The 17,680-nt window shown below is 37.5% G+C and overlaps 1 protein-coding gene across 4 annotated transcripts in view; it reads right to left on the bottom strand.

Moving 5' to 3' along the window:
• The window catches only part of LOC109078957 (tenascin-R-like), a 126,051-nt gene that overhangs the window by 15,321 nt on the left and 93,050 nt on the right, over positions 1-17,680 (bottom strand). For 3 of the 4 annotated variants that reach the window (XM_042718545.1, XM_042718546.1, XM_042718547.1), the window contains exons 9-17: positions 14,199-14,468; positions 13,798-13,983; positions 10,832-10,921; positions 10,385-10,648; positions 8,591-8,857; positions 5,937-6,056; positions 5,710-5,853; positions 2,918-3,037; positions 1,351-1,494 (exon numbers count right to left, since the gene is read on the bottom strand). In XM_042718545.1, the coding sequence (XP_042574479.1) occupies positions 1,351-1,494; positions 2,918-3,037; positions 5,710-5,853; positions 5,937-6,056; positions 8,591-8,857; positions 10,385-10,648; positions 10,832-10,921; positions 13,798-13,983; positions 14,199-14,468 (1,605 nt within the window). The remainder of the gene's footprint in view (positions 1-1,350; positions 1,495-2,917; positions 3,038-5,709; positions 5,854-5,936; positions 6,057-8,590; positions 8,858-10,384; positions 10,649-10,831; positions 10,922-13,797; positions 13,984-14,198; positions 14,469-17,680) is intronic. The other variant, XM_042718548.1, reaches the window with a different exon arrangement.

Below are 17,680 nucleotides of genomic sequence, written 5' to 3'. Positions count from 1 at the left end.
ATTTTTGATACAAAAATTATTGTAATGAAACTGGTCTCAATATATTCATTGGGTCATGCCGAGAACATCCATACCAATTATGCCAAAATTGTCAGAACTTCCTGTCCACAATTTTGATTCATGTTGAAAACCTACTTTTTCAAACTCCTCCTAGAATGTTGGTCCGATTTTCACCAAATTTGACTCATCTTTAGACCGTGCTGGATTTTGTGTCAGTATGCGAAACGGTTTTTCATTTAACGCATCAATGAATTTGCTGGAAAGATGCCAAACTGCATCTGAGACTGTATCTCTGCAAAGCTTTGACATATTTACACCAAACTTTGTATGTGCCATTGTCACCTCATGCTGACCACGGCACATCAGTTTGGTAACAGTGCCACCTATTGATCAAGAGTGATAAACCATACATTAACCATTAATTATGAAATATCCAAAAATACTAATAACTTTTGATTGCATTAGCCAATTGTAATGAAACACATATACCAATTATGACATAGTCAGCTGAAGTTCCTGTCTGTCATTTTGATTTATGTAATAAACCTACTCCTCAACAGTTGGTTCGATTTTCACCAAAATTGATTGAGTATCTTTAGACTATGCTGACAAAAACTTTCACCAAAGTTGTCCTAAAACCTAAAACCAAAATGCATTCTTGTCTTAGGACAACTTTGATGAACTTTTTTGATCAACTTCAAATGTTGACTACTGTATTTTAAAATGTAATTTATTGATGGATATAAACTCCAGTCTACATAGTCACAGGTTCCTTTAGAAATCATTCTTATATAATATGCCAGTTTGGTTCTGAACAGGCATTTTTTAGGGGGGGGGGGGGGGGGGGGGCAACTGTGGCCTAATGGTTAGAGATTTGGACTTGTAACCTGAAGGTCGCAGGTTCGAGTCTCGGTGCAGGCCGGAGTTTGATGTGCGAGGGAGTGAATGAACAGCGCTCTCTTCCACCCTCAATAACAAGTAATTACTGTTACTTATGATCAATTTTAATCAGTCCTAGCTGAATAAAAATATAAATTTCTTTCAGAAAAAAGGTAAAAAAAAAAAAAAAAGTACAACAAAACAGCAGAACATTGCACTCCAAACTATCTTGTCTTGACCTCTTGTATTATATTTAACCATGCAGTATTTAATGTGTCAGTTTGAATGTCTCAAGTTTTGTTTAGTTTCATGACTAATGCATTGATCTTTTTTATGGACTCTGCTCTTGGATTCTCCTTTGCATTAGGCCTGTTTTGAGATAACGAGGGAAGAATAACTGGAACTAGGGGGTCTTGACCTACTCAAGCCCCCCTGTAATTAGAACACAAGGAACAGCGATGGAGCACTTACGTGTGACAAAGTTTGCAATGACTGTGCCACTGGTGAGAGGACCTTTAGTGGCATAAAGAGCCACTGAGTAGGTGGTGCTGGGGATGAGCTGACTCAGCTGGTACTCCTGCTTGTTGCCCTCCACTAAGAAGGTGTCTGCCGTAACTGAAAAGATAACTTCCATTAGTGCAGAAGCAAGTGAAGAACTGCCAGAGTTTGTTTACAAATGTTCTTGGAGACCTATTTAATTTAAATTAGCATTTTAATGATTAGGGAAAAAAGCATTATAATTAAATATAAATTTAAATAGTAAAAATATGTAAATATCCCTATTACTGTGAACTGCATTGGACCACCAACTACCTTTAATGACAATTTTGGTTTCTAAAGGCCTGTTCACACCAAAGATGATAACTTATTATAACTGTAACCATAAAGTTTTAATAATCATTCTAATTATGTGAGATTGTCTATTTGTGGGGACACTGATAGTTATGGTTATATAGTCATATTTATAGTTATCATTCTTTGTGCTGTATTGCTGCGGTTTCATAAGCGCCACTTACTGTCAGAGAGTGAATTTTGCATTCTCATGCAGCCTGTCTTTTTTTGTTTTGTTTTGTTTAGATATTTTTAATGTAGTACAGTTTCATAAAGTTAGAGTCATACTATTCTGTTTTGGCTTCAAATTTTAAATCTAATTTAAATCAAAAACTAATAATGCTGCATGTACTGTATGTAGCATCTTTGATTGGATTCTGATTAAAATGCAGTGGCTGTCTCTAATTTTTAATGCAAAGAACACAGGCAAAAGCCTTAGTTTGTTTATATTTTATTTGTACCATTTATTATTAATTTGATTTGGGATTTGTTTTCAAATTTCAGTGTACTTTTTTTATTCGACATTTTACTTTCACAAATAAATTTGCAGCATAATAATAAATAATAGAAATAATAGTATATAATAATCGTAAACGTGAAATCAGTATTGTGAATCGTATTGCATCGTGAGCTTAGTGAATCGTTACATCTTTAATGTTCTCAGAAAAATCCACAAATGCATGTTAATCCTAGGTGAGACCATATTTAACTAGTCTGGGTTGTATTTTTATTTGTTTATTTATTTATTTTTCCCTTGCACAGATTTGCTAATGATATGTGAGGATGCCAAGAAACTGGTCCATGTTGGCATCTGCCTAATTTGGCTAGCATCTACCAAGTTATAGATGCATTAACTGCAAAAGTTTGACTGGATGTGCATCTTTGATGTCAAAAAAACAAATTAAACGAGAAGCATTCTCTTCACCCTTTTTAAAAGTCGATAAGCCAATTCATTTTGCTATCCCAACTATGCATGATAATATGGTTAATTGCATTTTATTATTGCCATTTAGCAAGACCCATTTGCATATCTGCATTGCTTTTCCCCTGCCACACACAGACCTGAAATAGCAAAGCAGCATATATCTTTGTCCAGTGAGAAAATAAGTTACATTTAATTTTGTATTTATGGCTGTGGCTTTTGGGATGTGATTTAAAGAGCAAATGATGCTGATAAATGATGGACAGAGAGGTTGTTTCCACATACCTTGGTTCCGGGTGAGGGTGAGCACATAGTTATCAACACTGGAAACAGGGGGGTTCCAACGCAGCAGAGCCCCCTGAGGTGTAACATTCAATGCAGTGAGCTCCATAGGCATGTCCATAGCTGTGTGGAACAGAGGATTACGTGCAGGTTACAGACAGAGAGTCGGAGATAAGCTCAGCCAAGGTAATTGGCAGCAGTCTCTTCTTCACCTTTTTTTCTTTCTGTGCAAATGATATTCTCCAGCAATTTAAAAATAGAGCACCTCAGCAGCTTGGAACTAATTTGTTGTGATTATCTGGCTGTAGAAGATCACAATTTCCTTAATTAGCCGGCATCGAGGGGGAAATTAGACAGTCAAATGTGTGCAGAGCTCATTCTCAACAGCATTTCTATGCAAGTGAGTAATGAAAAATGTTGTTCTCCATAATCCTCTATCCATGCTGTGACTTTCACAGATGGCCTTTCTTTTTTTTTTAGACAGGAAAAATCTCACTCTCCTCTTTGCACTATGGCGTACGTCCTCTTGGAGGAGGTCAGTAGACTGTAATCGCACATTACCATCTTCCCATCCTGTCCCACGTGCATTTTTGTTCTGCCAGCCTCTCTGGCAATAGCCATATCACTTCTACAGCTTTAGAGAGCTGACCCTCCCATTAGGCACCATTGACTTTGTTCCAAGAAATTCTAGGCCTCTCACAACCTTCCAGAGAAGCTGATCTCCACTTCCTGACAGCAGACGAAAAAAAAAACCCAATTCCCCATTGCACATTCCCCTCTCTCTGCTTTACCAAGTCTTGACATGCCCTACGCTGACAGACTAGGAGGAGAATATCAGTTTTCGCTTATGCAGTGAACGTGAACTTGATGATCCTCAGCAGGTCATTAGGCAGAGCTGTGAACCAGAACACAGCTCTGAACCAGATCCATCATGTCTCATCAACTCCACTTGTCACCCTTTACATAACAGCTGAAATAAGCCACAATTTTTTCTACATCCTATTAATAATAAGCTGTTTCCAAAAGATGGATTTTTAAAGGATCCGCTTGTCACTTTGCATTGTTACAGCATTGGCAAGATTGCTGTCAACACGAGCAGCTTGAGATTGTTTGCCATATTTTTTTTTAGCTTTGAACAAAACTGTCAGGCTTTAAGCTGCGATGGGGAGTGTAGCTGTGTTTTGATGTATAGGCAAACACTTCCTACCTAGTTATTAAGCAAGTCAGCAGTGTTTAAGCAAAGGCCAGCATCTGTTTGTTCTATTGTACTGCATCAAATGATATGACTAATTAGTCAACTTCCTAGGCTCGAGACATAGACTAATTAATTCATTTCAGTGATATAATCCACAGCTGGAACAAAGACTGCTCTGTGAGATTTGTCTATTGAGATGCAAGTTAAATATCCCTATATTAAATCTAAAGCACTATTCTATTCTGAAGATAAGCTTTTAACATTAAAGCAACACACTTGGCTTTAATACTGGATCTCATAAACTAACTGCATATGTGCTTATTTGTGTGATTTTTTAAAAAATATTGTTTTATTTATATTTATTAGCGTATTTAAATAATAATAATAATAATAATAATAATAATAATAATAATAATAATAATAATAATAATAATAATACACATTTCATTTATTATTAATTAATAAAAAATTAAATACATTGATAAGTATTTTTTTTATTGGTGCTGGGCAACGATAATCGTGATTAATCTGATCCAAAATAAAAGTTTTTGTTTATATAATATATGTGTGTGTACTGTGTATATTTATTATGTATATATAAAGACACACACATAAAGTATATATTTTGAAAAAATGTACATGTATATATTTATATTCATATATTTTATAATATATATACATTTATTTAATATATAAACATAACAAGTTTTCTTAAATATATAAATGCATTTGTGTGTATTTATATATACAGTACATAATAAATATACACCGTACACACTCATATATTACTGTATGTACACAAAACCTTTTATTTTGGATGTAGTTAATCACGATTAATCATTTCCCAGCACAAAATTATATATATGAAGATATATAACATTTTATAGATAATTATACTAATATATACTAAAATATGTTTTATAGACACACAAATATATTTTAATAATAATAATAATAATAATAATAATAATAATAATAATAATAATAATAATAATAATAATAATAATAATAATAATAATAATAATAATAAACATTCTACATATTATTCACAAAATATGGCACTATAATACATTAAAAACAACTTAGAATAACCCTCATTTGAATAATAAACAGCAGGGTAGAGACTTTATGCACAACATTTTGTGCATCTGATGGACGTTTTCTGTCAGTACTGTACGTTGTCTGTGCATTTAAGCACGAACACTTGTCCACAATTGGTGACTGAGACACAACCCATAGTACTAGCTGCCTGTCACCGCCGTGCGGTGCTGTTCAAGTAAGATGGCAGGTGAGCCATCTCTTCTGATCACCGATTCCATTAGTAAAATTTCATTTCACTTCTGCAAGATGCCTGGCAGCCTCCCAGAGGACGGGCGGAATGCAAAGGGTGAGAGATGGTACTCATCACATGGTAAATGATGTGCATCATTCCTCAGACTGTCATCCATATTTCTATCAAATCAAAGTTCTGTGACGAACGAGGCTATATGAGGGCACATCCTTCATGAAATACCAAAAGACATTTCCTAGGGTAAATTAGAATACCAGTCTGCAGGATGTGCAGTAGTATATGATCAGTAACAGAAGAGAACAGAAATACCTGTAAAGACAGTAGTGGTGATGACCTTGCTCTCTTGGCTTCCTCTCACTGCGTTCAGCTTGATCTCGTACTCCGTTGCTGGATGGAGGCTGGTTAGGGTGTAGTTGGTGATGTCATTGTCAATCACCACATTGTCCATCCTACCTGTGATGACAAATAGTAATGCTGACTTATTTGCCTAATTTGTTCAAATTAGACATGCTTTAAATATAAGGCAAAGAATGTACCTTTTGGTGATTGGTAAGACATTTTATAGTAATCAAAGGGTGCGAGTGGTTGAATCCATGATATGGTTACAGATTCCTCTGTGACGTACAGCACACTCATATCTCTGGGAGGGTCCATACCTGCATTATGAAAAAAAAAAGAAAAAAAAAGTTTACTGAGGCAAAAGTCATTGTTATTTATGTACATAGATTCTGCTAACATACTTTAGCCATTTATATGTTTATAAGCAACTGAAAAAAAACACAAATGTCAGGGCATGTCAAAACTTCTCCAGGCCCCCAAAACACCCTTAGACCCCAGAGGGTTAATAGTGAGAACTGGACCTTATATATTACACTATTCAACTGATCAATTCATTATTATTATTTTATAGATTCTCCAACGCAATGTTATTAATTTCAGTGGAACAGTCATTGTCATTCTTTTCTATTCTCATGTAATTTATTTCCTATTTCTGTTTGTCAACAGCCCCAGAGAGGAGGAGTATGAGTAGTGGACACACAACACTCTTCACAAGGACATTTGCATTGTTATTGTCCGCTGCTGTCCAGCAGGGACTCTTTCATGATTTGTTTATCTGTCTCAATAGCACTTAGCATTGCTAAAGTAAAGGTTACACTGCCTCTGAAAACAGTTTAACAGACTAACAGTGGTTCTGGAGCATTCTGACAATTGAGAGGAAATAAACTGATTTACTATTGCCATTATTGACGTGGCCAGTCCTTAAAGCGAGTGAAAAGCCATTCACACCTCCCGTATTCATTAGACTAATGCATTCAATTCATAAACTACGGGTGGCAATTCATAAATAGGTTGTCAACCTCATTTAAATGCTTTCAGGGTAAAATATTCCCCAGTAAATGAGTTGTGATTATTCATGTATGCATATCTTAATTTATTTTCCACTCAGCAGAGTAGTCAGTAAATATATATCCAGACTTTTTATAAAGGGCACCAAGAACAACTTTTTTTCAGCCCATTCCATCTGCATTTTTCAGTTTCTTATTGTTGAGCATATGGTGACCTTTTTTTCACTTATGTTAATGTAAAGGAGCGGTAATGTGTGAAAATATGGTTTCTAACTAAAGCAAGAACATGTTGAAAATGTACTAAACACATTTCTAAGCTAACAGGCTTTATAAAACACTAGACAACAACAGGTGCGAGTGCTTAAATTGCTCATGTACAAATCACATCATTACAATAATAATAATAATATGGAGCAAAGTAAAAGTTGAAACTTTTTTTATTTAACTAATCAAGCTGCTGTGCAGGTGGCCTGCTGCAGAGTTAATTTCTATGTTTAGAAATAGCTCCGAGACAATATCTCCTTTGGCAACTGCAAATATCAGTTCAGTGACAGAACAGCTGAATAATTCTTGACACCTCCACATTGAGAGAGAGGTAATTAGGGGAGGATTACACACTGCTGAATTAATTAAGACACAAAAGGGTGAAAAATATGCTGTGCAGCTGTGTGCAGGAATCATAATGAGAAAATCTAGCAGGTATAGACGAGATCTTGTTCTGCGCACGCTCACAAATAACTGTTAAATGACTAACACAAATGCTAAAACCTTTAAGGCACAGTTTACCCAAAAATGAAAATTTATGTAATCACATACCCACCATCAACTTCTTCAAAACTCAAAATAAAAAATTTTGTCCACAAAAAAAAATCAAAATATCTTATTTTGTGCTCAACAGAAAAAAATTAAAAAAAAAAAAAAAAAATTCATACAGGTTTGTAACATCTTGAGGGTGAGTAAATGGCCTTCAGGTCAACTATTCCTTAAAAGAGCACCCTAGCATGTTAACTTGTTTTATGATTTCTCAAAATAATCAACACAACCACTCAAACAGACTATAAATTTAGTAAAATTGTTCCTTTTCAGTAATATTTGCAGTATTTTCAGTACAGCACCACTGTGAAGTATAATTTTAATTTTTATTCTTCCTACTGAATTTTGCGTCTTCATTAATCCTCTCATTTCTGTTAAGCCAGAGAATTTCATTCACATCAAATAGTATGTTTTCTCAAGTGGTGGACTTAAGGAAAGAACAGCATGAATGCTGAATCCATGAATGGCACAAATGTAGTTCAATATCTCTGCAGGTCTCTTTTATTGCTTGGAAAAAAAAATTCTTTGTCTAAACGCTGCGGTTGAACACTTTTCATATCTTGAAAGAGATGAACTCAACAACTTGATTCAGTAATGCAGAATAGGAGAATGGAGAATAGATAGGCCACCATCACAAAATAGGTTTTCACAGGTGACACTTTATATAAATAGCCCAGTCATGATAGTTGTGTGAACAATTTCATAAATTGCACTTCCTGTGCTGTGTGCATTACAAACCCAGCTGGTATCAATTTGATGCTGTCTGACAGCATGCCATGAATATAGCATTACTTTGGTTTCTCCATTTTAACTGTTTTTGAAATCAAACTGAAATGATTCATGAAAATGATACATGCGATTTGCATGAGGTCCAGAAAAATATACAGTCTGTTCAGAAAAGTGTTAATTGTTTTGAGTGCACTGGTGTAAAATCAACTGAGAAAGCCCTGTTTTTAAACATTAAATAAGCACATTTAACAACCTCAGACATAATATCCTTGAACATCATGAACATTCATTAGTATTAATACCTGTTGCGACTGAGCCTAAAACTGGCTTTGAGGTCACATTGCCGTGCATGGTAACCAGGGTAACAGTGTACCGCCTGGAGGGCAGGAGACCAGTGAGTGTGATTTTGGTTTTGGACCCATCTAGAGCAATCTCAGAATCATCACTGGAGTCCTGAGCATTGTAGTTCAAGCTGAATGCGTCAGCAGGCGGTGCCGGTGCACTCCATGCCACAGTCAATGAATCAGAAGTGACATCGGAGAAGAAGAGCTGTGTGATAGGGCGGAACCCTGAAATTGAATGACAACAACTATATTACAAAATACTGGCTCTTGTGATTAAAGATCTCTTAGTTGATTGGCACATCCTCACAGGAAGGAGGAAAGAAGAGTACAAGAATGAAGAACAATGAGGTGATCGGTTTGCAGAAGAGATGCAGCCAGTTAGTAGATATCAAGCAAATGATGGAAACTGGATGAAGAAAAGTGGAAAATGGTGAAGGAGTATGATAAAATCTTGATAGTGTAGATAAAAATGTATTGATGTGGCATGCCAAAGCCAAGTGAGTGATAACAACAAAGACAAAATGCATAAAGAAGATAAAGTGTGAAGAGTTATGACTTTGATAGAGTAAAAAAAAAAAAAAAAAAGTGAAGTGAAGCAGAATTTGAGGCATTCTCAAACCCCCAGGGGCTCATAACTGCGGGGGGTTCTAGAAAGTTTGTGAAAGAAATGTTAAATTAAATTCAAAAAGATTTGTGCCATTAATTTAATGCGTTAATTTAGTGCATTAATCAGAAATAATGGAATTTAAAAAACAGAATTAATCAAACCCTGACCATTATGTAAATCCCATAAAAAGGGATTTCTTTTTTTACTACTGGAGCAATTCAAGCACAGAAGTATGGTTTTCATACCGCCACTAGCGCCAACACACCTTGCCATACCACACTACTGAGAGCAGACTGAGTTATTATCACAGGATGTGCACTTGGATTCAAAAACAGCTGGACAGAGTGCAGAATGAAACCAGAAATAGAATGAGATAGAAAACAGAGGTCACACAACAAATTTTTCAAAGTTGCACTTGACATGCCGTCATAAAAATCAATTACAAACTGGATTATACCACCATTATGTCACAATAAGTGAGTTGTTTGAACTATCTTTATTTTCTCAGGAAATATTCTTTCATTATATGCAATTTATTGTGCTCATTAAAAAAAACAACAACAAAAAAACTGATTAACATTTATAAAGATGTTCTATTTGATAATTTTAATTTCATACGTTTTTAGGGCTATGAATCAATTACACGATCTTACCACTAGTTATTAAACAAAATGATGGAAATTGAATGAAGTGGATAATGGTGATGAAATATGTTTAAATCTTGATGCTGTAGATATAAATCTATTGATGCGCCATGCAAAAGCAACTGAGCGATAAAGACAAACTGTTGTAGAAATGCATAAGGAAGAAGAGGAAAATGATTAAATACATCTATTTTGATGATAATTAAAAAGGTTGGGAACCCCCGGAGTACAGGACAGAATTTTAATGAAAGATGATTAGAAGCAATTACAATTGAACCTGCTTGAAAAAAGCTACAGGAGCCATTGTATCTTCTTTGCACATGGTTAACAATGAATCAAAGGTCTTACATCCACACCATCCTGAATCCTCATGCAATTATCCAAGAAATTAGTGATATTTCTGGCCAAAACTGACATGACATGTCACGAGGCGGAGATGAGGCGATGCTTTGGCTACTCAACAATGATTCCTGTACTCTATTTCCCAAAAGATCAAATTACCTGTGAAGGCATCAATAGTAGCTGCAGTGCTCTGCTGCCTGCCTCTCTGTGCTGCAACTGTAATGGTGTACTCGGTGCCCGGCTCTAGACCTGTCAGTGTGGTGGTGTTGACGTCCTTGGGCACCGTCAGCTCAGTTGTGACTCCAGTGGAGGAAGTGTAGGTCACTTTATAGTGATCAATAGGCCCCTGCACTGTGCCCCACAACAGGGTGATGGTGTTGTCTGTGGAGGCTGTGACAGTCAAATCCAATGGGACATCCAGACCTAACAATCAGAGTACACTGTGGCTGTTTCAAGGTTTGCAATGAGAATATTAAGCTGTGTGGTTCAGTAAACCATATTACAAACATTATATATCAGTCTACTGGCAAAAACAGGTTTGCACAGAGTCAGCAGCAGGAATACAATCTCCATGCAATTGAAATTTGAAATAATTTTATCCCTTACCCGTTCTGGCATTCATCGTTGCTGGGGAGCTTTGGTTGGCGCCTAGAACTGCTGAAATTCCTATGCCATACTCTGTGCCAGGCAGCAAATCTAAAGAGGAGAGAAAGTAAAATAGCAAAAGACAGAAAAAAAAGAGCAATACATTATGCACATAAGCAATATATTTTGCTGTCACTAAACAAGTATAAGTTTTGGGTAAATAAAGATTTGTGGGCGTTCACAATTAGTTCATAATGAGAGACTGAGTCAAACATCTTGAAGTGCACGTAGAGGTGAGAAACAAATAATTTATTTTCAATACTTATTACCAGAAATGTTCCTTACTTGCAAAAAAGCTGTTAAAGAAAGAAAGAAAAAATGTCTGTATGCCAGCAAATTTGAAAGAGTAGCCATAGCCTAGACTGAGGATTCAGGGTCTTAAAGTTGGGCATACAGTCAAATCTGTCAGTATATATAAAACTTTATGTACAGATACATAAAAAAATCAAAAACGTTATTTATACAAATCACAAATCTTGTTTATGATGTATTTAACAATATCCTCAAGTCATTGTAGAGACAAAGCAATAAAAATACAGGAATACCTCAACCCATTACAGTGACAAAGCAATATTGTCACGATTTCACCAAGGAAGGCAATGAAGACGAATATAATCCACAAAAATTCAAACAATCACCTACACTAAACTGAACAGAAAGGAGACTCTAAATAGGGGAGCTGACGAGGGGCCAACAGGTGAAGGGAGTTAACTAATAATGACTAACGAGCAAATTAACTAAAGAGCTTAAACCAAACAGGAACAAAACCATATGAGGAAAAACAGGAACAGAGAGACGTAACAGAAAAAAACAACACTAAAGTTCACAACCCTAACAGTACTCCCCCTCCCCGGAAGGCACAACCTCAAGCTGTAGCAGGACGAACCAATGAGGGCAGGAGGGGGTGTGGGAGCATGACGAAGGGGTGGCAAAGGGCTGGTAGAAGGGCAGGCAGAAAGGCAGGAGACGCCAGGATGGAGCTGGAGTAGGAGGAGCAAGACAGGACCCAGACCGCAGCCATGAAGGCGGCCCCCAGTGGAGCCGACTGATGGCGGCGGAGCACGTGGTGGTGGAGCCCGAGGCAGAGATGGAGAGCCGATGATCCAGGGCAAAGCCGAAGATCCAAGGAGCCAAGGCGGAGAAGTTGGCTTTGGCAACCGAGGCTTAAGCGGAGATCCGGAAGGCCGTGCCGGAGCCGGAGCAACAAAGGACTGAGGTGGAGCTGGAGGGAAGGAGGAGCCCAATGGAGCTGGAGGGACGAAGGGATTAGGCACAGCCGGAGGAGTGCAGTCCCAAGCTGGAGGTTTGGGGGACAATTGACCAAGACGGAGACGAGGAGCTGGAAGCCATGGTGGAGCCGCTGGGTCGCAGGGCCTCGGTGGCTGGAGGTGGAGCTTGACGCCAATGGAGCTGGGGATGGGCAGACCCGTGGCGAGCCCACGCCACAGATGGTGAGCAGAGGGTGAGCAGAGGGGCTGACAGGATCCAGAAGAATGAACGTTGAGGAAGGGAAGAGATTAATGAGAGAAGGCGGGAGAGGGATATTTGGTGGCATTTCTTGCCAGAATGACAAAGCAGATGATGGACATATTTGTAACTCAGTATTCCAGTCTATTAAATCTCCCAAGTCCAGTTCTTGCTCACCCTCAGCGGTGCTGCAGTGGGCGGGGCTTTCCTTTGCCCCCGCGATCTTCACAGCTATTTCCACCGTCACTTGTGCTGTTGGCTCTCACACTTGGTCAGACACTTGGGGCTCTGGCTCCAGGGCGATCATCAGCTCTGTCGCTCTTGATGGCAATGGCTCAATGACCACGGCAGGCTCTGGCTTTCCATCTGCTGTGGGCTCGGGCAGCTCCACGCCGAGGGGTGGTAGTTGACTGGGCTTTGGACTAGAAGTTTTGATAGGTGATGACGGGCTGTCGGCACTCACATGTGATGACCCCAGGCTGGGCTCTGCTTCGTCCATGGTGAATGCTGATCTGACAATCCACAGCACGAAGCTGATGTTGATCATAAGCGACTAGCATGGATCAGCTCTGGGCAAGATGAAGCATATATTGTCTTCTAGGCCGCACCAGAATCCCTCCATTAAGATGCAATGGAAATTTTCGAAAACCTTGAGCATATATTTCTCCGGGTCACGGCCGTTTTGGAAAATGAAGACTGTAGCCCCTGAAGGGCTATGAACACTGCCCTTCGGGGCCACAATAATTGAGGCCTGTTCAAGCCTTATCTTTCTGTCACAATTCCACCAAGGAAGGCGATGAAGACAAAGATAATCCACAAAAATATCTTTAATAATAATCCACACTAATATATGAAAGATAATGACTCCGGGTAATGTAAACACATGTGACTAAACAATAACTGACAGTAAACTGAACAGAAAGGAGACTCTAAATAGGGCAGCTGACAAGGGGGAAAAAAAGGTTAACTAATAATGAATAACGAGCAAATGAACTAAAGAGCTTAAACCTAACAGGAACAAAACCATACAAGGAAAAACAGGAACAGGCAGACATAACAGAAAAAGACAACACTAAAGTTCATAACCCTAACAAATATACATAAATGATATTTTACATATTTGAAATGTTAGGATAAATGTGAATTTGTGATGGCATGTTGTTTTATTATAATTAGAATAATTGTAAAGCTTTTTAATCTTTAACTTCAATTTTGAAGCAACAGTTGTATTTTAAATATAAAAATTTTAAATGTGAATTGTATTGAAATTTTTAAGATTTTTAAATGGAATTAACAATAAACAATTTTATTATGAATAAAACCATTTTACCAAGTATTGGTTCCATATCCTATATAATATCTGAAATTCGGTTATGTCAGATATTATAATATATTATATAGAAATTGTATAGAATATTTCAATACTATGAAATAAAGGAAAAAGTTGGGTTTGAGTTTACCAGTGAGAGTAGTTTTGGTGGTGGCACCATCATTGCGTGGGACAATGACTTTGTCATACTGATCACCAGCCAGTGTGCTGTAAACCACCCTGTAGCCTTCTACATCTGCCTCACTATTGTCCCATTCCAGCTCCAGGCTAGTGGAAGTTTTCGACAGCACTCTCAGGTTCTTTGGTGCATCGATTTCTAAAAAAAAAAACACAATCGATAATGTACTAGTCACATAAAAGAAAGCTGGATTATCAAGCTGCATTTCTGGAATCAAATATAAATGTTTACTTTTGTGAAGCAGACCTGCTCCACTTAAAGATATCAGTATAGCTAAAATAAAGAATGTGAAAACTAAGTTAAAAAGTGAATGTTGAAAGATAATTCACTCAGTCAGAACTGCTTTCCTTCACCTGTAATAAACTCTGTGGAAATGGCTCCACTCTCAGTGCCATTCCAGACTCCACTGACTGATACTTCATACGTGGATCCAGGCCTTAGGACTTGGAGGGAGTACTGGCTCAGAGTAGGCTGCAGGCGAAAGGTGGTCTTTGGTCCGTCCACCCCTAACAGCCCATATCGCAATATAATCTGGTCCACTTTAGCCTTGGGTGGGCTCCATTCCACAAAGGCAACTGTGTCTGAGATGTCTCGTACAATAAGCTGTGTTGGTCCATCTATAACTGATGGAAAAAACATAAGACAACATCATTGATATGAGAAAAGTCAGAGCTTCTCAATATGCTAGAAGGGTTTTCAACCATGAGCCTGAGAACCCCGGGTGTCCATACAAGCACTCCAGGTAGTCGACGGAGATAATATAGAAAACATACTAAATTTTCTTTTAAATTCTGACTTTTTAAAGAATAATAATAATAATAATAATAAAAAAAATCTGATAAGCATTATATCGTTTAAATACAAATTCAGTTACTAAAAGTGATACTGAAAAAAATCTAGGAAAGGGAGAAGGTCCTTGGCTCTGTAAAGGTTTAAAACTCTTAGTATAGAAGTCATAGAAGTTTCTCTAACATGGTAACAGCGACATAAGAACTTTTGTTTTGAGTAATTTGTACCTAAGGGCATTTATTTGATTATTTGAGTTTAATATCTGAAAAATAAAAATAAATAAAAATGAAACATCCCTTTTTGTACCATAAAATACAGATGAAAAAAAATGTGAATTTGCTTGAAGTGTATTTTTCCACAGAAAAACATAGCCCTGAGCTATAGACATAACAGGTCTTAGTGCATTCAGAGTGAAAAAATAACCACAAAAAGGACTTTGCTATATTGTATCTATTGTATCATTAGAATTTCACCAAGATAATGGTGCAGGGTCAAAAAGTGTTTGCAACATACTTAAAAAAAAAGAAAGTGCAATGTTGTGGGAATGTGCAGAACCTGATAACGCTGAATTTGCAAGTTAAGCTTGAACTTTAAATATAGTGAACTGTGACTGTGTCTGATTTAAAAGGTGAGGTGTGTAATTTATGTGGCACAAAAAGTACCAGAGGAAATTGCAAAAATAACATCCCCCCCCCGCGCCCCCAAACAGGAACTCATTGTAATGCCTGCCTCCATCTACTGTAACGGCTGCTCAGTTCAGCTAGGCTGAACGTACTATAACCTACTGAAATTTTGATGACATTCATTGTTTCTTGAAAAAAAAAGCTAATTTGCCAGAAATTTGCTAACATCACAATACATAGAATGGCTGTCACTTGATCAAGATGTTTTTATGGTATTGTTACAGTATTGCTTAACAGCCAAACCCTGAATCTTGGGACAAATGCCACTGGTTAATTTGGTTCAAGTTGAACTACTTGAACCAAATAATGTTTGAAAGCCACAGTGTTTACCTCAAGTCTTATTAACTGGCAATATATAATAATATTGAAAATTACACACTTCACCTTTAAGATATCCCTGGTTTGAAGTACAGTACATGAGAAAGTGTCAATAATATTCGTCAGCAGGCAGTCCCTCTGCAAACACGCACTCAAGCGTCTGAATCAAGCGGCCATGCTGAGCCTCCAACAGGCTCTTTTAATAAGACGCTAACTGACTGTGTGAATAATTAACCTGCTTCTTTATATAGGGCAACATGACCATCTGCCTTAGAAACAGGTATTGGGAAGGAAAATTAACATCTCTGGTACTTATGACCTCAAGAGTTCAGCTCATCTCCAACCTCGACCTCATTCTGCTGTGATATGCAAAATGCTTCTAATTGGACCAGGTGAGACTGCGCTGAATTCTATGTTTACCTTTCTAAAGATGAGCCTACAACATATACTGCGCATGATGCCATTGTGACTCCCTAAAGAGTATTACAACTACATAATGCGACCCGTTAATCAAACACGAGTGTTTCAAAGGAACCCCAAGTAAATGAAGAAATTATGTCACCTCAGGTTCATGGGAATATTTACTTTAAGTTCTCTGCACAGCCTATTCAATCCACAAGGGTGATTTCTTGGTTTTATTCAAGGCGCACCAGCACAGACTCATTTTTAAGTCCAGGCACACCAGAGACCAGGCAGTAGATTACTGTTTATTTTTTCCCGAAAATGTTGTAAATTTAGCGCTTAAGCATAATTACTGTGAAGCAAACTCATGAGGCGCCGAGCGCACGCTTAGCAAAGCTCATCTTCCCGGGGCTTCTCCGGGGATAGATAAATCTTTGCACACATAAATAATTAAGTGACATCAAATTTGTCTTTCTTTATCCAATAAGGTATCCGTAGTGGACGCGTGAAATATTAATGGACTCGCATCCATAATTAATGCCTCTTTAATTATGCTCGACCGTGAGGCCCGTAGAAATTAATGGTGTTTTCACAGCAGACATGCAATTTCAATTGTCCAGGAAAAGTTCAATTGAATATAATCCTCCTGTCTGTAAGTGACAGAAGAAGAATTCTTGGGTGAAGTTTACATTAAGTGCATAATTGCTGCCAGACTCACTCATTCATCATAGTGACATTTTCCATTAGCTGAAGCAATGTGACACCTCCTTGCAGTTAATGCCTTCCCAGCCCAGCTCGGCCCCTCTCACATGCCATTTGAAAGTTCTGTTTACATGCCTTCCTTTGTGAGTGCACTATATCACTGGCTGTATGTTTTTCTGCATGTCTTGTCAGACACATTTGCAATAGCGTTTCGTTCTGACAACACACTGTCAGCAGACTAACAGTAAAATGACTGTATTCGTAGTATAGTTTGAAGGTGAGCCCTCTGTTCAGCCTCACTGCTGCACCACTGATTTCAGCACCAAGGACAGGGGAAAAACAACAGGACATGGCAGATGGGTGGAGGAAATCACTGCTCAAGCCACTTCCAACTTGTCAGCTTCATCTACAAAAGAGACACTAGTGACTCAGCTGGCTGAGTAACCTGAGGGGGAAAACACTTCACATTGTTCGCTCTTTCATCTTCTCAGCACACAGAAAGCAACGGTAAACTGGATCTCCCTGCACTGTGCATCCGCCCGAGGAGCATTTGTTTGCTTTGCAAACTTTTATGTCTTCATCAATGATGAAACACTCTGTTCTACCATTCCACACTAAGAGCATCTACACTGTCTATCACAAAACTTGATTGCTTGGTGAGCATGATTCAGTCAACTAGGGATGGCTAATACTAAATAATAACAATAAATACTAATAATAATACTAAAAAATAAGGCATTATAATATAATAATATAATATAAAATAATAATGCTGTCAAAAGATTAATCGCGATTAATCACATCCAATATCAAACTTAATACATTTATTTAAAAAATATATACATGTATGAGTGTGTATTTATATATAAATAATAAATATACACATATATTTTGATATATGTGTATAAACCATTTGAAAGCGCTAAATATAATATAATATA

Source organism: Cyprinus carpio, chromosome B2, assembly GCF_018340385.1.
Source record: "Cyprinus carpio isolate SPL01 chromosome B2, ASM1834038v1, whole genome shotgun sequence".
Classification (NCBI taxonomy): domain Eukaryota; kingdom Metazoa; phylum Chordata; class Actinopteri; order Cypriniformes; family Cyprinidae; genus Cyprinus; species Cyprinus carpio.
This window is presented reverse-complemented; position numbering and strand designations above follow the sequence as displayed.